The sequence below is a fragment of the Pongo pygmaeus genome, chromosome 16 (assembly GCF_028885625.2).
Source record: "Pongo pygmaeus isolate AG05252 chromosome 16, NHGRI_mPonPyg2-v2.0_pri, whole genome shotgun sequence".
NCBI classification, from domain to species: domain Eukaryota; kingdom Metazoa; phylum Chordata; class Mammalia; order Primates; family Hominidae; genus Pongo; species Pongo pygmaeus.
The window spans coordinates 102,052,680-102,072,509 of record NC_072389.2 but is presented as its reverse complement, the minus strand read 5'-3'; the positions used below and the strand labels follow the sequence as shown (position 1 = coordinate 102,072,509).

Here is a 19,830-nt window from a genome sequence, read left to right as displayed (position 1 = left end):
CCCCGCATGACGAGGACCCCAAGAAATCCTTTAAAGCATCCTCTTCACCCCACCTCACCCCCAACCCAGATAGCAACAGAGCTGGGCCAGGCTCCTGCAGCACAAAGCAGACGCCCAGGCCACCGGGCGGAGTAGATCTGCTTGCTCAGAGGGCTCCTTGGCCTGGCAGTCTTTGCGGAAGGACCCCCTGCTCTGCGCCAGGAGGAAGCCATGCCACTTTCGCGCCTTCCATCATCTCGTGCCTGGGAACTTGCCCTGGACTTGCCCCGCGCCCCCCGACCTCATCCTCAGGGAGCTGGTCCCGTAGGGATGCCTGGGCCTCCAAAGGGCCTAACGCCTTCCTGAGGGCCCCATTAGCTTCGCCTAAAAGCCCAGTCCCCGAGGTCTGCCGGCTCTGCGCGCGCTCTCACGCGCCCTCGCTCCCCCGGGACGCAGCCACCGACCCGGGCCGGGACAGCAGCCGGCAGGACTCCGGGCCCTCCCTGGCTCTTGGTAAAGAACACTTCCGCTATCTCAAAGTTGCCATAAGAAAATAAATACAAGTGACATTGTACTGGGCCAAAGCTCATTAGTTCGTTGTCCAGGCCTAATAAAGGAACAGAAGCGCAAATTATAGAGTTCAGCTTCAACACACGCTCTGTCACCCGAGATCAGCGCACCGCGAGCCTGATTCCAATTGCTCCGAACTTGCTGCGCAGTTCGCCCCCCACCCCCTCCTCTCAAGCAGGAGGTTGGGTGGAAAAATATAGTTCCAAAGGGGGTAATGATCAAGCTTTTCCTCTCGGAAGCCTGCGCCACCTCATTTCCCATCAGTAATCCCAATAAAATTAACGTCGTGGCTGCAATTGAAAAGAGGAGGGCCCGCAACACTCCTGAAATAACACACTCTCCCCAGCAAAAGGTAAAAAGCAAAACGGCCCTTTGTTCAGCTAATTAACGAAGGCCCAACTCCGAAAGCAGATGTGTTTGCTTAGCTAATCACAAGCATGTTTCTTTCAAGGAACGTCATTTCGAGGGGGCCACTCCGGGGGAGATGGGAGAGAGGGACACCACCCCCCCAGGCCCATTCTGCCTCGGGTCTCTCACCCCGGTCTAAGATCCAGAGGCTGAATCCAGGCAGCCCGTCTTTCACACCTTTCTTCCCCTCAGCCCTACCCCAGAGGCCCCATAGGCAGAGACTTCAGCGCTAGCCCCAAGGCCAAACCTGCAAGACACGAGGGGGAGAAAAATAAAAGTTTTAATGACACAGATGCCATATTAAATGAGGCAGTTTTACAATTCACTTTGAATAGGACGCTAACTTATTACAAGTGTGTTATCAGAAGGACGATAAGATTTATAACTCCAAGAGTCAGCTTTGCGCCTTAATGACAATGGATGTTAAGAGGAGGAAATCTGTTCTCTATTAGAGGAGAGGAGAATCCCTTCCCGGGTTTGGGGGCATTTACAGAGGCCTCCAGGACAGATACCAAGCCCTTTGTGTCTCTATATGAAAGATTCTCCCTTTCCCCTTTGACTATTAAATAGGGTCTCCTTGTTGGGTTAGCACCTTGCTCAGCTTTTTACCGTGTGGTTGGGATAGAAAAAACAGAAGGAAAACGAGATAGAATTGGGGATGCAGATAGAGGTGGGGTGGGGAGCACTTCTTGGCCCTCTGGTTCCTCCAGTAGAACTATTTCCCGGTCTTTCTTTACCATACAAAAGATAGCTTTCCCCTAAACCAACACAGTAAGCAAACTTTAAAAAACTGGGGTCCTATTACAAACCAACGCCCAGCACTAACTGCTTTAAAATTACTGCATAATTAGATTTAGTTGAATTTCACCATTAATTAGGCAGCCGCACTGCAGGGAGCCTTTGAAATCTGAGAAAATGGGAAAAATCATCTGAAGCACGTTTTTTAAGCCCAACTTCAATAAATCTTGACTAGGCCTGGAATTCAGAGAGTATCCCAGGCGGCTGAGGGAGAGGGTTGTCCAGGCTGGGGCTGGGGATGGAGCTGGACGTAGCGGGGCGATATCCCATCCGCCCGAGAACGGGGCCTGGGCCCGGATCCATTATCTCTGCAGAGGCCCTCAGAAGACCCTCTCTAGGAGGCCAGGTCTGTCCCACGGCCGCCCTTGCCCACTCTCAAACCTATTAGAGAAAGAGGGTCCTCCGCTGCAGTCGCTCTCCTGCCAGGGGCACAGTCCACGCGGGCTCACACATTTCTAGGGTCTGCGACCACCCGCCTGGAACCGGCCCTCAGCCCCTGCTAGACCCTCCCACCCCGCAATCAACCCTCCGCCTGGAAAGCCACCTTTCCCAGAACTTGGACGTGCAAGCAGCAAGTTCTGCCCAAGTCCAGCGGGGATCGCATTCCGCCCTCCCCACCGCGCCCCAGCTCCGCTCCGGCCCGCGCAAACCCCGGCGCAGCCCCTGCATTAATGAGCGCGAGAACTGACCGAGGTCTGTAAAGACCGTCCTCTTCCCATCCCCCTATACCATTCAAACATTTAAGATCATTTGCGGATACAGACTTTTTATTTTTCTAATTTGGTTCTTGGAAGGAGAGGAGACAGGAAATCAACTCTCCTGAATATGGGAGGGGGAGGGGAGAGGGTACAGCGTTACCAATATTTTCCTTACGAATTCTGTTGCTTTAATTAAAGAATCGAGGACCGGACTCACTTGCCAGCAAGAGTTTAAAAAAGGGTTTTCTGCCTGCAGACGGAATGGCCTTTAGCGCCCCCCGCCCTCCTTTTTTTCTTTTTGGTAACCAATGTGTTTTCTATTACCCGGCCCTGCCGTGCCTGGCAGCCCGGCGCTCGCGGTGCAGTGGGAGACGCCATGTTGGCTCAGCTCATAGGACCAAGTCAAAAGCGAGCTTCGAGGCAGAGTTTCACACGCTCGAGCTCCCCCTGACCGCCCCCCGCCCCCGCCCCCGCCCCCCCCGCCTGTCGCCGCTTAATGCACATCCCAGGAGTGCAGCTCCGCGCGCCCGGCACCCCGGACTTTCCCGGGGCGCTGGCGGAATTCTGCCTCACGTAAGTGGGGGCGGGGGCTGGGGGGCAGGCACTTTCCCGCAGCAGCTGCCAACTACAGGCCCCCGTCCCTGCAGCCGGCTAGATGCTAACCCAGCCGTCTCCGCGGAACCAGCCTCGGACGTCGCCCGCTAACTTTGAGCCCCAGCTCCTCGCGGCCCAGGGAGAGCTAATGGTGAGAGGCCGAGGCAAGGCGACCGCGAGCCGAGCGAGCAGGCTGGAATCCCCCCCCCCCCGGGCTCAATCTTCCCCCAGGTTTGTTTGAAAGTGGCGAGAAGCAGCGAGCGCCCCTCTCTCTCCTTGCACTATTGTTGCATTTCGCGTCTAACTGGGTTCTCTCACACCCCCGAGCGCCACGAGGAGGAGGGGGAGCGGGGTTGGGAAAAGAAATAAAGCGAGCTCAGATCAGATGAAAAAAAAAAAAAAAAACCCAGCAAGGAAAAAGAGACACTTAAAGGGAAAGAGTCGCCATGTTTAGCAGCTTTTTTAAAGATCTCGTCAATTTCACACAGAACGCGCTCGCTGGGTCCCAGCCCTCGTCTTTTGTCCAATTCAGTCGCAGCAAAGATCTTTTGTTCTAACTCAGCGTGAAAAGAAAAACTTTCTTTAAATGCAATAAACTTAAACCGAACTCAAGACTCTAAACAGATCCTCCTCCGGCCACTCTAAACATATACAAGGGGGTTTGTTTTAACCGGTTGAAAAATTTTGGGTCCTGTTTTTCTGCCTCGCAGACCCCAAGCTCATTGCTGAAACTTAAGAGTGCGAGAGAGATTTCCAACGTCTAGAACACATGCTTAAAGCATAATAAAACAGGGATTGTCTTTTGCTTTGAAAATCATAAATTATAATTTAATGCCAATAATAATTTACAACAAATGGCTGTTTACAATAAACTAACACAAAACAAACAAGGAAAAGGGCCTGTGTTTTACTTATTAGAGAAACTTCACATACTCACATGGATAGCACTTGCAAGAGGAAGAAAATAAACAACCGACAAAACCTCGAACTAAAGGTCAGCAATACTGTGCCGTAAGAACATACTTGTATTTATATATGTATATATCTACAGAAATAAGTGAGAGTCAGATGGAGAACTCTGCACAAATCAGATTTTACTGGTCTGCATGTATTGACTGGATCTGAATATTAACGTTTAATACACTTTACAAAATGATCCCTTTTCTTTCACCTCCCTCACTAGTCCTCCCCCCCCCCCACCACTTAGAATTAAACCACAACATGGTGAAGTACTGGCGGTGGGGGGGTGGGTTGGAAACCTTGAAGAAGAACAAAATTGCAAGCTCCCAGCACTGAGCTTCCTCCAAACCAGGAAAAGAGAAAGAGGAAAAATGAAAAAAGACTCCAAAAGAAATAGTTACTGCTTCCAAATCAGCACACCCTGTAAAGTTTCCCTCCTTCCTTCTTTCTTTTTCTCTGTCCTGCTTTCTCTTCCTTAATTTGGCTTCTAAGGACAAAGGATCCCAAGAGCAATACAGATTGTAGCCACACAATCTAAAATGTCAAAATGTCGATGTGTTTTTATGTACATAACTCCAATGGAAAAGATTCCCTTGACCCTGTGGTCATGCTCTCACAGACTGAAGGTAAAGGGGGGAGGGGACAGGGAAACATACTGCAAGTTATCATATATACATTAAAAATAGACCTTTCAGTCTTATAACCTGTGTCACTGAATTTGAAACTCTCTCAACAACCACGCTAGAGTAGAATCACAGGATATTTTTAAAAATCACACCTACTTAAGGAAAAACTCATTGCAAACAACTGTCCTCTAGTTACAATGCTGTGATTAGCTTGCTTGAACGATCTTCTGAGTAACTGTCAGAAATGTACAAAAGAGTATTTTTTTCTGATCATAAAATAGATACTGATCTCAAGATTTCTAATACTTTTTCACAATACGTTCCCTAAGCAGGCACTTAAATGTGACAAATATAAGGGCCTTTTTTTTTTTTTCCTGGAAAATCCATTTTTAATTAAAAGGAGGATTAGGTGAATGGGGGTGGTTTACTATATCAGTATGGCACTTCCTAAACCATAGATAAACCATTAACTTCAGCTCCCCCCCAACACACACACACCCAAATTAAACAGGCAAATACAGTAGTCCACCTTTGAACAAACTGACTGAGGGGAGTAAACAAATGCCCCCCCCACCACCCCCCACCCGGCCAGCTAAGCGAGAGCTTACAGGGGCTCTTCTAGATGTAAAGACAGTGAGTGGGGACAGCCAGGTTTCAGATATCAAATAATATTTTAATTTCTGAATACTTTCAATTTTCCTTGGAATATAACACACAAAGACTCGACCAAACAGTTCAGTTATTATAACTTTTACAGTATACAGAAATGTTGCACTTAAAAAAAAAAACCTTCAGTTTTTTTAAAACACAAACTGTAAACTCTAAGATACTGAATCAATCACGTTACCTATAAGTGCCAACAGTGTTATTTTTGTCATGCTGATTTCAATGGTATTTTTTAAAAAGGGAAAATATCAACAATTATAATACAAAGGGTTTGCAAATATACAAACAGATATAGGATTTTCATAACAATTCAAGAACTAAGCGGGACCCAATTCAAATTACAAAAGTTCACTTTTTATTCAAAACCTCAGCATGTGTCTTGGACACATTCCTTGGCTGCCAATAAATTCCACAGTTCATTCTCTTTCTTAAAATATTTTTTAAAAGCTAGGTTTGTCATGGTGTCTTTTGGGGCGGGGCAGGGTGGGGGAAGTTAAGTGTTATATGTGGTTCCTCCAGTTCTCTAATTAGAGTGCTCAACTTCACCTAAAAATTTTGGTCACCACTTGTAAGTGCGTTTCCATCATCTTTGAGTTGCCTTTTAAAGTTTTATGTCTTCCTATGATATTTTCATGGACTCAGTTTTAATTCTTGCAGAACATATATTTTAATGATACACAGTTTTGAAGAAGCCAAGATTATATCAAAACTTATTATAGACCACAGAATAAACTGGTTTGGAACCAGAAAAGTACAAAAAAGAACAGCTAGAGGTACATAGACACAGGACAATTAATAATTTGGAAAAAAAAAAAGACTTACTTTCTCCATTCTGCTAATTGTCTCCCAATCTCCTTAAATGCACTTTTAGCAATATTTTTCAAAAATTTACCAAAAAAAGAAAAAGACTAATTTCCTTTTTATACAAAAATGATAAGTAGCAAGTTGTTCTGACCGACACAGGAGTTTTTTTTTTTTAATGCATTCTGTAAAAGTTCATTTGACAGTCTTTTTTTTTTTTTTGAAATTCACAGTCCATTAAATTCTTCCCCTCTCTTCTTTTAGCAAACTTGTAACATCCTTTTATATCCTTTCTTAACAGAAGGAAATTAAGCAAACAAACCAGTCTTTTGCCTTTTCTTTCTCTGTTTCACTCCCCCTTCTTATTTTATTTATTTATTGAATTGCCATATACGGCCAGTTAAAACTGCTGCCGGACAGTAACATATCCCGGATGAGGGTTTCGATGGGGGTTTTACCTACCAAACGGACGAAAAACAATTGCTCTATGACTGAGGAGGAGACGGTGCGGAGGGAAGGGAGGCGAAGCAAAAGCTTTCCGAATCTCGTCGGCTGGTTGGGGTACTGGCTCCTAACGTATTCTTCCAAAGCACACTGAGACTTTTCCTGCAAGCTTTCCACATGGGCTACATCAGAGAGACCACAGGCATCTGGAAGAAAGTTTAAAAACAGAAGAAGAAGAAGAAGAATTCAGTCATCAGATTAAGAGGTTTGAATTGGGTCACATGAGGTGTGTGCACAGAGCTCTGTCAAACTGCCCCAACCGGAGTTGGAGCAAATGTCTATGTACTGAAAACTTAAGGGGGAGGGGGAGGGGGAGGGGGAGGGGGAGGCGGGGTGGGGGAAGAAAGAGCAAGAGATGGTCCTGAAGAAGTGTTTGCTTTAAAATAAAACATAGCTCAGTGTGCTACAGGCTTTCACTGCCCGAGTCCTTAGCCTGGGTCATTGAGAGGCCCAAGCCAAAGTGCGTTGGGTCTATCTGGCCCAAGTCAGTAAACAGAAGAAACCAAAACTACCAGCACTCTTTCCCCTCCTCCTCTGTAAATAATAGTTTGGCTTATAATTATATAGGGGTTGGTGGGGGTTGGGGGTGGACAACCTGGCCCAGTACCGAGTAATGGCGTCCACGATCCAGCCTCAGATTCCCCCCAAAGAGGGCGACTCATTTTTCTCCAGTCTTTGAAACTGATTTAAGTGGCCCTTTAAAACTGATCTTGTCAGTTTAGCCTATTGAAGGGCAGCCATGCAAACCGTGATCTCTCTGTTCATTTGAGCTGTTTCTTTTCCCCCCCTTTCTTCTCTCTCCTTTTTTCTCCCACCCCCCTTTATTTTTTAAAACCCAGGTCCCTCCGAGAAGCATCCCCCCTCCCTGTTATCTTCAGGAAAACACTTTTCTTTTTTGATACGTGAAAATACAATAAGTGCCTTTGAAATGAGAAGCTTCTTGGTAAAGGCGGTTCAGGTTGTGACCTGACCTTTCAGGGCTCCCCAGACAAGACTGGGGTTAACACATGCATATTGTGAATCATTAAAACAGATATTCGAAAATCACCACCACCACCTCCACCCCAAGAACCAGAACACACATGAAACCTCCTCATATGTATATCTAGGACTCTGCATGTCTACAGAACGTAGAGGTGTCTGTGGACAGGAACTAAAAGATCTGTTTGCATAGGACTCCTTCCCTCGGCATCCTCGGAACTGTGTGTCTCCCTCTCCCTCTGAATCAGATAACAGGAACCTTTATCTCTTTGTGAGGCGACTGGCATTCTCCACACAGGCCTCCACGTTTTGCAAATAGTCATAAATTAAACTGTTAATGACAGTATCAGGCATTTTTTTTTTTTCCTTGAAAGACCAAGGGTAAGGCTAAGAGCTAGCAATGATATCAAGAAATTAACAACTACTTCCATCGTCCAAGAAGGTGGGCTGGGTGTTGGGTTGTGGGACGGGGGTGAAGGTGGCTATGAGGTAGGGAAATATCTTGTCTGTATATCTGCAGCAGGCAAATGTTCTAGATATGAGGGGCACTCGAGGAAAATAATCCCTATCCAAACCTCTGCAAACAGCTTCCCTGCCCAGACACTGGCCTTTAATTGATTACCTAAGGACTTCCAAAGGCAGAATTTGGGGTGGCTGTGCGGGGAGGTTTTATGTGGAAAGCAGCAATGTACAAGACAGCAGTTTGAGGACTAAGAACCTGCAAGCTGTTCAGCTAATGACTTAGTTCCCCAGACTTCTTTCAAACAATAAGGAAGAGATTGTGGACCTCCTTTATGTTTGCCACATAAACTACACATCTTTCCTCGTTTCCTGTTACAAGCTTAAAAAATTGTAGTGGATGACTAGGTTCCAAGCCCTGCTAACGTCCAAATGTTTGTTATTCTTAATCGGGAACCCCTTTCCCCTCTCAGCCATGACAAAAGGATCAGCTGACAACTTAGTACAAGAATGTGAAAGGGGGTTGGTGATTTCCATCCACCTGGGCTATGCTGAACTCAGCCTGGAGGCAGCCAAAAAGCTCAGGTGTGGCCCAAAATGGAAAGCCAGACATTTTCAAAAATCATTTTGCCTCAAGAGTTAATTAATATCAGATCTATTACTCACACAGGTTAAACTACATGCAAACTAATTAGATTGCATAATGCAGTCAATGATGGTTTTATATCTCTAGCAACATCCATATCCAGCCCAAGTTGGCATACACTTTGGGTTGTTTGAAAATTGCCTTAAGTGTTTGCTTGGGCAGGGAAAGCAAGAGGCCAGAGTCTTCAACCTCCTGCAGACATTCTGATGAGTTATGAGGGTCCCTTTCCTCCTCTTACCCCATCCTGACAGATCTTTTCCCCTCTCCTGGCAGTCTGCATTATTCCAATAAGAATATGATTTTGAAAATTGCTGCCCTCAGGTTGGATTTGCCTGGAGCTCCAACTCCTACTGAGTTAGCAGGTAAACTTTTCCCTGCAGGGGCAAACTTTTCCCTGCAGAGACAACGTCAGGGCTGCTCCACTGCCCAGAGGCATCTACTGGAGACCCAGCCAGGGCGCTAGAGAAAACCGAGAGCTTGAGGAGATTCCCTGGGGCCCAGCAGGCCCAGGGGGCCTGGGCTCAGGAAAGGGAGCAGGAGAGGGCATCCCAATCTGGATACTGCAGGTGGGAGAAACAGGCAGCAGAGGCTGCCCTATGGCCCATGTGGGGAATCTATCTGAAGCATCCTTCCTGCAGTCCAGCCTTCCTCTCCTCTCCCCAGGACAGGCCTGGTAGTGCCCAGCAGCTATACAAAGTTCTCACTTCAAGTTGCACTCAACAGTTTGGCCTTTCAAGGAGCAGACTGGGTTTGCCCTGGGGACTCCCAAGTTCTCTGGTCCCCAACTCTGGGCTAGGAGCCCGTGGGCACGAGAAGACAGGGCTCCTTCCTACCTGAGGTGAACAGGACTATGGCCTTGAGGCAGCTGTACTCGGCTGAGTCAACGTGCAGCGCCTTGAGCTTCTCCACTTGCTCTTGGAAGATCCGTATGTGGTCCATAAAGGCGACCACCCGGTCGGCAGACATGGGCGAAGCATGCAGGCCGGCGGCGGCCAGGAGCGGGGCGACGTGGAGGGGCATGGAGCACTGCGCCGCATTCAACACAAACAGCTCGCTCCAGGTGAGGCGAAGCAGGGCCACCTGGTCCGTGATCTGCAGGTCGGGGAAGAAGGGGATGTTCCGGGCCCACTCGACGGCGCTGAAGAGCATCCTCGCGGCCAGTTCGCAAATGTTCTCGATACCCATGATGTTGTTGGGCTGCATGCATTGGCTGCCGAAGCGCGACGTGGGATAGGGCTCGGCGCGCAACAGCAGGGAAATATATCCGGACAGGTACGAGTGGCAGTTGAGGGGATCCCCGTTGGTCAGCGCGAACTGCCCGTGGGTCGGCTGGGTCGGCGGCATCCTGCCCCTCTGCACCGCTGCGGGGAGGAAAGGAGACACTCCACAGTTAATGACCAGCCTCAGTCTCCAGGTTCCCCGGCGGGGTCTGCCCCAGCCCGACCCCCACCTGACCCAGGCCCTGAGCAGCGCAAGAACCTGGCAGGCCTGCCACAGAGCTGGAGTCGCCAGGCTCTTGGCACCATTCCTTTCAAACCACCACCCAGGCGAGCTCTGAGGGCCAGAGGGGCACACTTGCCTCCGAGGCCCGCTCGGGGCTGGTCCGCCGAGGACCCAGAATTGGCCACCTTGCCTCGGGGTCCCCGGCGCTGTGGGCGGGATGTAGCATTCTGAGGGCATCTTTCTTCTTTGCTGCTAAACAGCTGATATTTCTTATTGATTGGAGGAGAGGGAGCGGGAGGGGCGAGTCTGGGGGGAGGGTGAGACGCTTTTGCAAAAGGCACGAGGGTTCACCCCAGACGGCCTGTGGCCACTCCGGAACGACTCTCCCACAAACCCCGAAGCCCCAGCCCCAGCCCAGCGGGGAACCCCCAGTGAGAGACAAGCAGAGAGCGGAGGTCTGGCGTCTGTCTAATCAGTGTGCTCGGAGAAAGAGACGGAGGGAGAGGGCGGAGAGAGAGAGGCCGGCTAAGGAGAGAGGAAGCCGGGAGAGGCAGGGAGCAGGCGGCCGGCACTAGCGGAGCCTGGGCAGGGCCTGTAAGGGCCGGGGAAAGCCGGCGAGGCTCGGGCTCAGGCTGTTATCTGACTCCGGACCGGGAGAGTCGCTCTCGCAGAAACACAAAGAAACCCCGGCGTTGGCTCGCCCCAACCCGGAGCCCGCGCCCCGCGCCGAGCGCGCCATTGGCAAAGCACGGCTCGCGGCGCTCGGCGAATTTTATATCACAAAGACCCAACTCGCGCAGAGCGAAAGCAGCCACCCAGGGCCCCTCGCCCACCCTTTCCTACTTCCTATCGCGCTCTCTTCGTTTCAAAAGTGAAAGGAAAAAAGAAAGCAAAGGTATTTTTTTTTTTTTTTAGCAGAATGTTAATCCACGGAGGGTCACATGAGCGCTGCCCGGGCGGCAGCGTTAATACGGCGAAGTGCATAAAATTGCCATTTGTAATTTGAACCTCCTGTACAAAAGTACAATCTCAGTTTTTTTTTTTTTTGAGAGGGTGGGGGCTGGGGAAAGGGGTGAGGGGGAGGGACATGTTGAACATGCAGGAAAAACAAGGGCAGAGAGAGAAGTAAACTAGGCTTTAAAACAACAACAACAACAAACACCCCATCCCTTGCAGAAAGGCAGACTCCAGTGAACTCACAATCAATGCAAAGGAAATGGAAACAGCCCAAAGAGAGAGTAAAGAAGGAAATCAATCGGCCAAAGCATGCGGATTTGGGGTCTGGGTTCCAATGCAGAACTCGCTTCTAGTATAAAACCCTTTTCCGCTGCAATACGAAGAGAAGAGCTTGGGGCTTCTTGTCCTTACCCAGAGCAGGCTAGCCAAACGTACCCAGGACCCCGGGACCCAGGACGAGGGAAGGAGAAATGAGAGGCCGATACCTTCCCGTCTCATGCCCACTTTGAGGCACTTTTTGAGGCGGCAGTACTGGCACTGGTTGCGATGGTGCTGGTCGATGGGACAGTTCCGGTTGGCGCGGCACGTGTAGCTCAGGTTCCTCCGCACGCTGCGCTTGAAGAAGCTCTTGCAGCCTTCGCACGTGAACTGGCCGTAGTGCTTGCCGCTCGACTTGTCCCCGCACACCACGCACTCGATGTGTTGCTGCTGCTGCTGCTTGTCGCTACCCGGGCCGCCAGGGCCGCCCTGGCCACTGGCCGCCGTCTGGGCTGGCGTGCTGGCTGGGCCCCCTTGGCCGGGCGTCTGAGGCGTGTGCGGGGCGCCGGGCGGCGGGCCGGGCACGGGCGGCGCCTGCGAGGCCTGGCTGCCCTGTGAGCCGGGCACCTCGTCCTGGGGGTCGCGCCACGTGCTGACTACCATTGCCATATCTATGGGGGCCGCGTCCGGACTTCCTGCTCCCCTGGCTGCGGGCGGCGGCGGGGCGGCGGCGGCTCCCCGGGTCTCGGGCTCCGGCGCGCCGCCTTTTGTGTGTGCGAGGGTGCAAGAGGGCGCGGGAGGGCGCCCCGGGTGGCTCGGGGGCTGGTTGGTTGAGGTTGGTTAGTTTTTCCTTTTTTGTTTTTGCTTTTGCAAAGTTTTGTCGATTGCTTGTCTGGCCCGGTGTGTTTGTTTTGTTTGTTTCTCTCGGCTCAGCTTTGTTGGTTTCGGGGGGCTTTCCGCCGGGAGGGGAGGGGAAAGGGACAGGAGAGCGAGTGGGAGCAGAACGTGCAGAAAGAGGGAGGGGAGGGAGAGCTGAAGTCGATTGTCTGGCTTCAAGACAGAAGTAGGAGGCAAAAAAAAAAAAAAAAAATCTCTCCAAAGATCTCGCTCGCTCTCACTCTCTCCCTCCCTCTCTCGTTCACTCTCTCGCTCTTAGAGCTGGTGTGCAGCCGAGGAGTTGGCGGAGGAGGAGGAGGAAGAGGAGGAGGAGGAAGAGGAGGTGGTGGTGAAGGAGGAGGTAGAGGAGGAGGAGAGGCGACTGTCCGGGGGCCAAGTCCAGGGCAGCCCACAGTCAGCCATTCAGGAAAGCCATTGAAATCAGGAGGACTAGGAGATCGGAGGCGCCGGGTGCGGGCGCGCCCAGGGAGCCAGGCAGGCCGGGGCGGAGGCCGGCGGCCCGCGGAGTGGCCGGAGCGCTGCCCGGGTCCGGGGGAATCAGCATGAAAGTGGTCCGCGTTGGGCGCTGCGCGGCGTCGTCCTGGCGCTGGGCCGCCGCCGCCGCCGCCTGCCCCGGGCGTCCGGCGCGCGCCTCGCTCTCTCCGGCCGCCGCCGCCCGCAGTCGCTGGGTGGAGGCCGCTCGCCGTTCCCTGCGGGCCGCCGCTGCCGCCGGAGCCGCCGCCGAAGCCGCCGGGTCGGGCCCGGAGCCGCCGCGTCTAGCGCCGCCGCCGCCGCTGAAGTCGCTGCTGCCGCTGCTGCCGCCGCCGGAGCCGCTGCTGCTGCTGCTGCCGCCGCCGCCTCACACACATAGGGAAAGAGTCAACTCGCCGGCGGCGGGGGAGAAATGATAAAAGAGAGAGAGGAGGGCAGATCACCACCTAGAAGCACATCCTTCGTGCGCAGAGGGGGGAGAAAAAGACGGAGAGAAAGAATGAAAGAGGGGAAAAAAGGCAGCACTGCACCCGGAGAAAGGAGGCAACTCGGGGAGAGGAGGAGGAGGAGAAAACACACACGCGCGCACGCACACACACACCGCGGAGAGAAAAGAACAGAGAATCAAAGTGATCAAATATGCTAAAAAGGGGGGCGCGGGAGGGAATGCGATTTATAGGCGCCGGGGCTGGCAGAAGTGGCTTCTCCGCGATCAGCTCACTGAGCTCTCTATATAGTGAACTTTGACACGACTGCTGCAACTTAGCGCACGTTGCCATGGCGACGGCGCGCCTTATAAGGCAGCAGCCGGGGTTGGCCTGGCCAGGCGCGCGCGCGCCGCCCCCTCGCCGTCATTGGCCGGACTGCGGCGGCCCCGCCATGGCGGCCGCGGGCGCAGCCCGGTCCTAGCGCGAGCGGCGTCGCCGGCGCGGCGCGGGGCACGCGGGGGACCGGGGGTTGGGGGGGCGGGGACGGGGTGGCCGCGCCGCCGCTGCCGCCGAGAGGGGGATGGGCCCGTGCTGGCCCTGCGAGCGCTGTCTCTGCTCTCCCCACATCCCGCACCCAAGGTTTCCGCCCCGGCGGGGAGACTAGCGCAGCGCGCACACACAACGTCTCTTAAAGGCTCCGCGAGAGGCTTTGGATGGAATCGGGGAGTTTGCCTCTCGCAACTTGGCGATGTCACGAAATCCGCCGCTCGCGCACCACCCGGGACTCCTGGCGCATCTTAGTGCCCACAATGCCAAAGAAAAGTTCCCTGGTTTCTTTGCAGAGGGGTAGGGAGTGAGGGTGGGAAGGTGCCACGAACTGAGCTTGTAGACATTTTCCAAACGAAAGATTTGGCCAAATCCGGGTGATGGCAAACCCTTCTCTTAATTAACTCTGATCACTTGTTCGGTTTGGTGGCATATATATATATATATACACACACACACACACACACACATATACATACATATATATAATATATATTCTTTTCAGAGGATAAAGGCCGTTCTGTTTCTGTTTATTCCTTGTAGAGTTAACATTTCACAGGTATGTGGCCTGATATTTTAATTGCCCAAATAAAGCATCTCGGATGCTGAGAAGCAGAAGTAGACTTCATCTGATTGTCATGATGCAATTAAAGTCCATTTTCCTCAACTTTACTCTCTCTCGCTGGTTTTAGCTAACTCTCCAGCCAACATCCTGCCACACACCCAGTCATGGTGAGAGGGGAAAGACCTCTGCCCACTGATGGATAGGAGGAGGCAGCCGCCCAGCCTCTCCTGTGCACACCCTCTGTACACACATGTAAGCGCACATGTATCAGATGCACATTTGTCAATGTACACAGACAAAGACTTCACCGACTATGCTTCTAGGTCATAGAACAGTTGAGTACGGACTTCATTGTTCCTCAAGTTCCTTTTAAGCATTCATATAGTCATTAAAACGCACCCAGAGATTCTGCCCCAAATGGGAAATAATACTAGTACAGGTCACAAGAACCAAACCCAAGCCATATTCTACCTCAAGTAGTCACTGCAAAAAGAACAACTTCATAGCCTATTGCCATTCTGCTCCATGTGCTAAAATAATTGAGACAGTTGTGTCTTTGAATTCCAGGGTGTCTGGTTTTAAACATCAAACATGTAGAATTGCTCTCACAACACACCATATTGCAACGCAGTAAACTTATTGTTTATGACCAGTTAGTGAATTATCATTATTCCACATTTATACAAGAAAACTGTGTCTCCTTTGTACACACTTTGCACCAAGAAAAAACCTCATGCCAGTAAACCAACCAGGTTTGTGAACAATTAAAATATTCTACACAAAAGACGCTGAGCTCCAGGAAAGAAATGAACACATATGAAGAGTAAATTGACGACCACAGAAAACATCCTTGGTAGCTGAAAAAAAAATTGACAGGATAAAGATATTTTAAAAATAAACCATACATATAATTGACATGTATAGATTACATTTTACATTCAATTCTCTTTACACACATAGGCACAATATGAGGTAAGGACTAAAGATCTGGGCAGATAGGGGCTGGTTTTTAGGGAAGGAAAAATCTTCTTTAAGCTTCATTCCTGAAACCTCAGCCCTCACTCTTTTTCCGATGAAATCACGTATTTCACTAAAGCTGCAGGTTCTCGGTTTATTTGAAAGTTGTTAAAAAAACAAAAAACAAAAAAAGCTCAACAAACCTATAGTGGACACTGAACTATCATAAACCTGGTGTGTAATAAGATTGCCACAGAGTGAAGCCAGGCTGAGAATTTCAGGTTAGTTAGAGACACAATATAACTTTCTCCTAAAGAGGATAAGAAGGATGGAAAAGAAATCATTACAGAGGAGCAGGTTTTTGGTAGTTGTTGTCTTCCCTTCCAACCTCTATGATTCAGGAATTGCGAATGTTACAAATGTCAGTAGATTCGGGACAAGTTCAGCTGAGATGTGATGAGACTGGGGTTGAGATAGGAAATCTAATGGGCATTCCCATCTCAATAGAGGATGAAAATAATTGATTATAGGGAAATCTTAATCTCACCTCCTGAATGAGGAGACTTCCATAGCAGATTACCTTTTACAAACATGGGAAGGGACAATATCGAGGAGGAAGAGTTTCCCCAGTCCACTTAGAGATTTTTGGAATTTGAAGTATGCTCTGATGGCCTTAGATTGAAATGGAAGAATTTCCCAACCATATCTTAAAAAATTGGAGCCTGCTAGGCAAATGATCACAGGGCTGCCATAAAGTCAGGGGTGTTTCACTCTGTATTTTAGGACTCATTCAGTTATGAAATGCTGTTACAAGGGAGAAAAAAATCACCATATGAATTATACTTAATTTTAATGCATAGAAGAAGAGACAAGACTACAGACTGAGAAGAAAAAAGGGCAAAAATATTTTAAAATGTCTTCTCCAGAGATGCTCACTTGCTGTGCGTCTAAGCGTAAAAAGCTCTGAGAAGATAAAATCAATATATTATTGTTGTTTTTTAAAAATCCAACTCAGTCTTTTTTTGCAGATGTAAATTTATTTTAATGAGAAGAATGGCAAGCTTTAATTTGCCTAGAGAAAGTTGGGACAACATTTGCCCTAATCTAAAAAAGAAAAGAAAGAAACTCAACACCCAGGAATATAATTTTCTTGCAGAAAGTGGCCTGATGGGCTGTATTTCTTTACAGATTAAATCACAATATGAATACAGACCCCAGCAAATGCCGAGTTTAACTCTGAACTCAGTAGAAACCAGTTCCGTCCTCCAGGATTCATTGAATTCCTCCTTTCCCTCAATCTAGTCCGTGTGTGTTTTTCTCTTCCACCACACTGGAGCTCCATGAATAGGGAAAGGGGCTTCCATTGTGTCCCTCTGAACTTCCAAGTCAATGCAATTTTTAACCACTGGCTTGTGGTACTTTGAAAATCACCAGGGGCTGTCAGAGTTAGGTCCTCTGAAAAATTTACAGTGCTAAATCAGAGCATATGCTGGGAGGGAAAAAATTGCTTAAGATTGGAGCAAGTACAGTATCTGTCTGCCCCCTAGTGTAAGAGTCCTCGCTGCCTAAAATTCAACTTTAAAAGAAAAGGAGCTCTTAAAGGGAAACGACTTTGGACTCACGTAGGCATAGGAGAACGAAACTTCTGTACATTTTAATCTGAATAATTCTTCAGGATTTAACATTAATTGGCTCTGGCTTGGTTGGACCTTACTCGGATCTCGCCACCTCTGCGTTTCCCGAGTCACTGGCGAAGAGGTGATTTTTTTTTTTTTTTTTTTGAACTGGGTTTATGTGCGTCCCCCTCACCCCCTCCTCTCTTTTTCTTTCTCTCTGTCTCTGTCGTCTCTCTCGCTGGCTTTTTTAAAATGAGGAACCGCTCCTTGAATGTTCTGGACAGAGCACAGAATTGCTTCTTAAGTCAGCCCGGCGCGGTTGCAATAGACAGCAAAAAGGTAAACGTTTGCCTGAAATCCGCACGCCAGCTCCACCACCCCGCCCGATGGTGAGTACCCTTCTCGTCGCGATTCTCCTCCTAGCTTAACCGAGCGCTCGCCTACCCGAACCGTGGCCCAGGGCGCCGGGCTAGGCGTTTCTCCCTCCCTGCCTGCCTGGCTGTCAGTCGCACAAGGTTGCAAAATGAAGCGCAGAGGCAAAGCGAACAGTAAATGCTGATACTTAGTGCGAGCCTAGCAGCTCCTTTGCTAGAAAACCGAGTCATCTGCTGCTTGGAAAACCACGCTTATAGGACTGGTTTTTAGTTTGTTCTATGGAAGGAAATGAGTTTGAGGAGACAGGACGAGGAGATAGGAGGCTCCGCAGTCTTAACGCTTCGGCTTAATCATATTTTGGCAGCTTTGCAATTGTATTTTCCCCCTCTCCCCCTCCACCATCTCTCCTACCACACACGTAATAAAATATGGCAATGCATTGAATTGACTCTGTTCCCCCCTTCCCCGAACCCCTTAAACCACAGTCCTCGGCATTTCATACACGTTAGCAAACCGATATTTTGAAAAGCCCCAAGTCATCCCCAACCCCACACAGCACAAGGAGAAAAGTGAGAAAGGAAAGAGAGAGAGAAAAAATACTGTAAGTAAACATACCAAAACCATATTTGCCTTGTTCAAGGTCCCAAACCGCTTGCATCTTCCTCCTAAACTGGAATAACTCTCCTTTAGTTTGGCGGGTGAAATAAATGCTTTGTTGGCCCCCTGAAAAGATGTGTCTTTGATAATTAAAGAGAATCTCCTCCTCGGTGTTTATCTAAGCGATTGTGCAAACTGATAAAAAGTAGGCGCTAGCCTGCAGGGAAAAAGAGGAAAGGTGAAGGGAGAGATCTTCCACCTCAAGGAAGTGCTTCCCCATGTATTAGGCTCTCTCAGCCTTGGAAAACCCTGCACACTAACTTTAGAGAGACAAGGTTTCAGGGAGCTTTGTACATAGCTGCTGAGGAATGCAAGCCTCGCCTTTAAGAAAAAAAACCCCAAACCGTAGGTAGGAGATGTCTGGAGTGATCCTTGTCTCTCATCTCATTCCTTAGAAGGAAGAGTGCGTTGTTACACCTTGTTTGGGGCTGGAAAGACGAGACTTTAAAAACACCCGTCCAATTGAAAAAAATCTCCCAACTTAATGAGTTTAGTCGGAGGCTGGAGCAAACGGCTCAGCCTCAGCAGAAAACCGCCAACAACTATAGGCGATATTGCAAAGCAAGACGACCCAAGGCACAGCCAAATTCCACTGTTTGGGGTCGAGAGAGATGGAGGCTAATCCTAAAGCAAGTTGGGAAAAAACAGAGGTGGAAGAGGAGGGGGAAAAAGCATCAGCCTCGCAGACTGGCAGACAGGCTTCCCTCGTCCTGGATCAAAGATAGGACTTGAGACAAGAGGGCAACATTTTTCCTAGGAATCCTTTGGAATCCTCATTTTCTACTTTTAACTCAAGTCTCCCCAAGTGATTTTTCCCCCTCTCCCCTGTGGATTTCTGCCTCCCCCCTTTCCGGTCCTTATTCTAGAACTTTCCTGAGGAGGAAATCTATTTCTTTTGGGGGGAGGGGTTCCCCATTCCATGCCTTCAGATAATGAATGCTTGATTCACCCCCTCCCTTTCTCTACTCCCCAAAACGAATAAAGGAAGCAGGAATACGGTAACTAGTGAAAACTGAATATAAACTATGCTGCCTCTCACAGTTTAATACAGTTTTAACTAATGGATTTTTGTTTTGTTTTGTTTTAAGAGAAGAATAATGGGGAAACACGGATCTTTTATTTTAGGAAACTGTTATGGTAAGATGTATGTCAGACTTGACAAATGGAACTAACGCTCTTCGGCTGCTTCTTGTCCTTGTCTTAAACAGGAATTAAGTTAAACACAGTGCTGAATGTTAATTACATGTTTACTGGCTAATGAAAATTACAAATGGTTTTGCCACCTCAAACAATGATGAAAACTCTGAAGACACTGTAATTATATACTTTGAGCAAAATAACTCAGAATATTGATCATAAGAAGTGTAAATCTTTTTTAACTATTCATTAATACCATAAATATGGGCTACAGAAGTTTTTCCTTGCGGTTTGTCTCATCAGTTATACTGAGTGGATGGATGGTGAGGCTCCTCTGGGGAGGAGGTGAACTCATTCTCTTAGTAGAAGGAGGCCACTTGTGTAACTCGGGGGTGCCCCCTCCCTTTCGCCCCCGCCCCCTTCATCCACAGCAGAAGGTCGAGGAATAGTTGAACAGGAAGGCTGGACTCAGGGCAGGTGAAGGTGATCACAGCCTGGCCTTTTCTCTCCCCTCCCTGCCCGTCTCACTCCTCTCCCTTCTCCCTTTCCTGCCAGTTCTGATCGATGACTGCCTTCCCCAGCTCGGGCACCAGTGGGATAACCTGGCATTCGAGGGTTCCTAATGGAGGACCAGTTAGACCAAGAAACTCACCCCACCCACAACCCAGCCATGGAGCCCTGACAACTTAAATTCCCTCCTTCAGAGCTGGCTCAGGCAGTTCATTGCAAAAGAAGGAGAAAAAAAAAGTTAGGGATGGAGGTTGCTATTGGGTAAGGTGGCTCAGGCGGCTGAACCAGAACTGGTTTCCCTGGGTTTGGGAGCAGAAAAATTT

General features: G+C 49.3%; 1 protein-coding gene and 1 long non-coding RNA gene across 21 annotated transcripts in view; one reads left to right on the top strand and one right to left on the bottom strand.

Annotated features, from left to right (window-relative positions):
- Positions 1-5,285: 5,285 nt before the first annotated feature.
- Positions 5,286-18,374, bottom strand: NR2F2 (nuclear receptor subfamily 2 group F member 2). 4 transcript variants are annotated; one of them, XM_054450901.2, is made up of 3 exons: positions 17,819-18,374; positions 9,524-10,051; positions 5,286-6,750 (listed from the first exon to the last, which is right to left on the bottom strand). In XM_054450901.2, exons 1-3 carry the CDS (start codon positions 17,859-17,861, stop codon positions 6,476-6,478), a joined length of 846 nt encoding a protein of 281 aa, XP_054306876.1. In that variant the 5' UTR covers positions 17,862-18,374; the 3' UTR covers positions 5,286-6,475. The 4 variants fall into 4 exon arrangements, with proteins under 4 accessions (XP_054306876.1, XP_054306874.1, XP_063509066.1 ...); XM_054450899.2 differs by lacking the exon at positions 17,819-18,374 and adding an exon at positions 11,576-13,134; XM_063652996.1 differs by lacking the exon at positions 17,819-18,374 and adding an exon at positions 11,502-11,612.
- Positions 16,734-19,830, top strand: part of LOC129014008 (uncharacterized) — a 156,963-nt gene continuing 153,866 nt past the window's right edge. For 6 of the 17 annotated variants that reach the window (XR_010124023.1, XR_010124028.1, XR_010124024.1 and 3 more), the window contains exon 1: positions 16,793-16,970. This is a non-coding gene — a long non-coding RNA (uncharacterized LOC129014008). Of the gene's footprint in view, positions 17,218-19,830 lie in introns of all 17 variants that reach the window. The other 11 variants (XR_010124022.1, XR_010124021.1, XR_008494092.2 and 8 more) reach the window with 6 other exon arrangements.

Excerpts from the sequence above, each read along its gene's own strand:
- NR2F2 (XM_054450899.2), bottom strand. The coding sequence starts at position 12,017 with ATGGCAATGGTAGTCAGCACGTGGCGCGACCCCCAGGACGAGGTGCCC. Across the intron at positions 10,052-11,575 it reads AGTGGGCATGAGACGGGAAG|CGGTGCAGAGGGGCAGGATG; the intron begins GTATCGGCCTCT and ends TCCTCCCCGCAG. Across the intron at positions 6,751-9,523 it reads CATAGTCCTGTTCACCTCAG|ATGCCTGTGGTCTCTCTGAT; the intron begins GTAGGAAGGAGC and ends ACTTTCTTCCAG.